Here is a 2,144-nt window from a genome sequence, read left to right on the forward strand (position 1 = left end):
ATTCCAAAAAAATCACTAAAATGCATGTTAGTGGCACGTTTTACACGGTCGATTTTGCAATTAACGGCTGCGATTGACTAACCTATAGCTAACACGCTGTACAAAAGATCCATTTTAAAATCAGAATAAACACAGCAGTTGGTGGGTGGGCATGTTGATATATGATGATGGATTGAGACAGATCAACAACTACTTCGACTTACCAGTCACCGCAATGGATTCCTGAAATCTCCACCTTACACGAGCTGCTTTTAATCCACACAATAAGCGTACCACAATGCGGTGGAACGGTCATTGAAATAATCGTCACTCCCTTTCTAGAAGGCGGCCACGTTTCTTTTACAGGAATCCAAAATATTGGACGCCAAATTTGACGTTTCAGGGATTTCAGATTTTTCTATAGATAAACTCAAGTTTTCATAGATGATGTTAACATTTCCATAGAAAGTCTAGACATTTAAAAAATGTGATTTTTTTTCTTATATATACACAAACTACCTACTGATTCAGCATTCAACCTTCAATAGAATCTCTCTGTAGGCATAGATTGAGTAGTCATGGAGGCAGTAAATGGAACTGATCTTCCAGTTATCGATCTCTCTCTTTTTCCCTCACAAAATGTTGATCAAAACCTGCAAAGCCAAGAGTTTAATGAGCTGAGGAAGGCTTGCCAGGAGTTGGGTTTCTTCCGGGTGATCAACCATGGAATTAATCCAACTCTTATTCAAGCAGTAGAGAGCAGGATAAGAGATATTTTTGCAATGCCTTCTGAAATTAAGAACAGAGCTGTTTTCCCCATTTTCAACACTGGGTATGGCCCATCTGTAGTAGATGATGTCACAAAAGACTCCACGCCTGAGAACATGATCTTTCCATGGGATCACCTGCTTCCCAACTCGGTTGAGAAAATCTCAGCCAAACTATGGCCACAAGGAAACCCTGCATTCTGGTAATTCTATGGGTTGCAAATTCTTCTGATTTGAAAACCTCACTGCTTAGTATTTTTACATTGTTTCTTTATGTTTATGCAGCGAGGAGTTGAATGCGTACAAAACCCAAGTGAGGGAGCTTTCTCATAGGATTCTGAAGCTCCTTGTTTGGAGTCTGGGTGTGGACATTTCCAGCCAGTCTGCATCACAACTGTTTGAGAAATCCCATGGAAATCTTCGGATGAATTACTATGACAAGAGCACTGAAAAGGAGATGATCTCCAAAGCTCACACAGACGTTTCATGCCTCACAGTACTGTATCAAGATGATGTTGGAGGTCTCCAGATCAGAACTAAGCAAGGAAAATGGATGGATAGTAAGCCTATGCCTGGATCTTTCGTTATTAACATTGGTGACATTTTACAGGTAGATATTTTACACATGCCTTGTCGCTTTTATTATAAATTTTATTTTGATAGTTTTATAATGATATAGATATTTATATGTAAATAATTTACATTTAATTTTTAATAATATTTTAATTGTACAAATAGTATTGTTGATAGGAATTTACAAATTAATACATGTAATGGTGAAATTCATAAATTGATATTTTCTTATAATTTTCAAGTGATATGTATAACATAAATTATTGCAGATGTGGAGTAATGGGACATATCGTAGTGCTGAACATCGTGTAGTATATGGAAAATCAAACAAAAATAGGTTATCAATGGCCTATTTTCATGATTTTCTGGATGAATTTGAAATCCGTTGTCCAGAAGAGATGATTGACCAAGAGCGTCCACAATTGTATAAAGTAGTTACAAAAGGAGACATTGTGGCATATTATAAGAAAGCAGGTCCAAATTTGTACACTCCTCTACACTTTAAATTGCAGTAGAATAACTTATAATTAAATAAGATAGCTCCATCTAATATCATATTTGGAAGTTTGTAATAAGATGGTGTTTAAACATAAATAAATCTCAACTAGTTTGTTGAGTATGATTTATTAGTAAAATAATATTGTTATAGAAAAATAAAATACAACTTTTTTCTTATGACTACCATTTTGTCTTAATGGCCAAAGTAGATGTCATTTGCTTTGACCATGTTTTAAAATGTAATTTTTGTAACTACTATATGTGTTGGAACAATAATGATGAAATTTAAATTAGGTTTCTCTAAAAAAATTTCACATATTTATATGA

General features: G+C 34.7%; 1 protein-coding gene across 1 annotated transcript; it reads left to right on the forward strand.

The window, feature by feature from the left end:
• Nucleotides 1-465: 465 nt before the first annotated feature.
• LOC131048136 (jasmonate-induced oxygenase 3) lies at nucleotides 466-1,891 on the forward strand. The gene is made up of 3 exons (XM_057982010.2): nucleotides 466-949; nucleotides 1,032-1,356; nucleotides 1,589-1,891. Exons 1-3 carry the CDS (start codon nucleotides 558-560, stop codon nucleotides 1,832-1,834), a joined length of 963 nt encoding a protein of 320 aa, XP_057837993.2. The 5' UTR covers nucleotides 466-557; the 3' UTR covers nucleotides 1,835-1,891.
• The last annotated feature ends 253 nt before the right edge of the window (nucleotides 1,892-2,144 follow it).

The sequence above is a fragment of the Cryptomeria japonica genome, chromosome 1, assembly GCF_030272615.1.
Source record: "Cryptomeria japonica chromosome 1, Sugi_1.0, whole genome shotgun sequence".
Taxonomy (NCBI): domain Eukaryota; kingdom Viridiplantae; phylum Streptophyta; class Pinopsida; order Cupressales; family Cupressaceae; genus Cryptomeria; species Cryptomeria japonica.

Coding starts and splice junctions, on each gene's coding strand:
- LOC131048136 (XM_057982010.2), top strand. CDS start 558: ATGGAGGCAGTAAATGGAACTGATCTTCCAGTTATCGATCTCTCTCTT. Junction 950..1,031: donor CAAGGAAACCCTGCATTCTG/GTAATTCTATGG, acceptor ATGTTTATGCAG/CGAGGAGTTGAATGCGTACA. Junction 1,357..1,588: donor ACATTGGTGACATTTTACAG/GTAGATATTTTA, acceptor AAATTATTGCAG/ATGTGGAGTAATGGGACATA.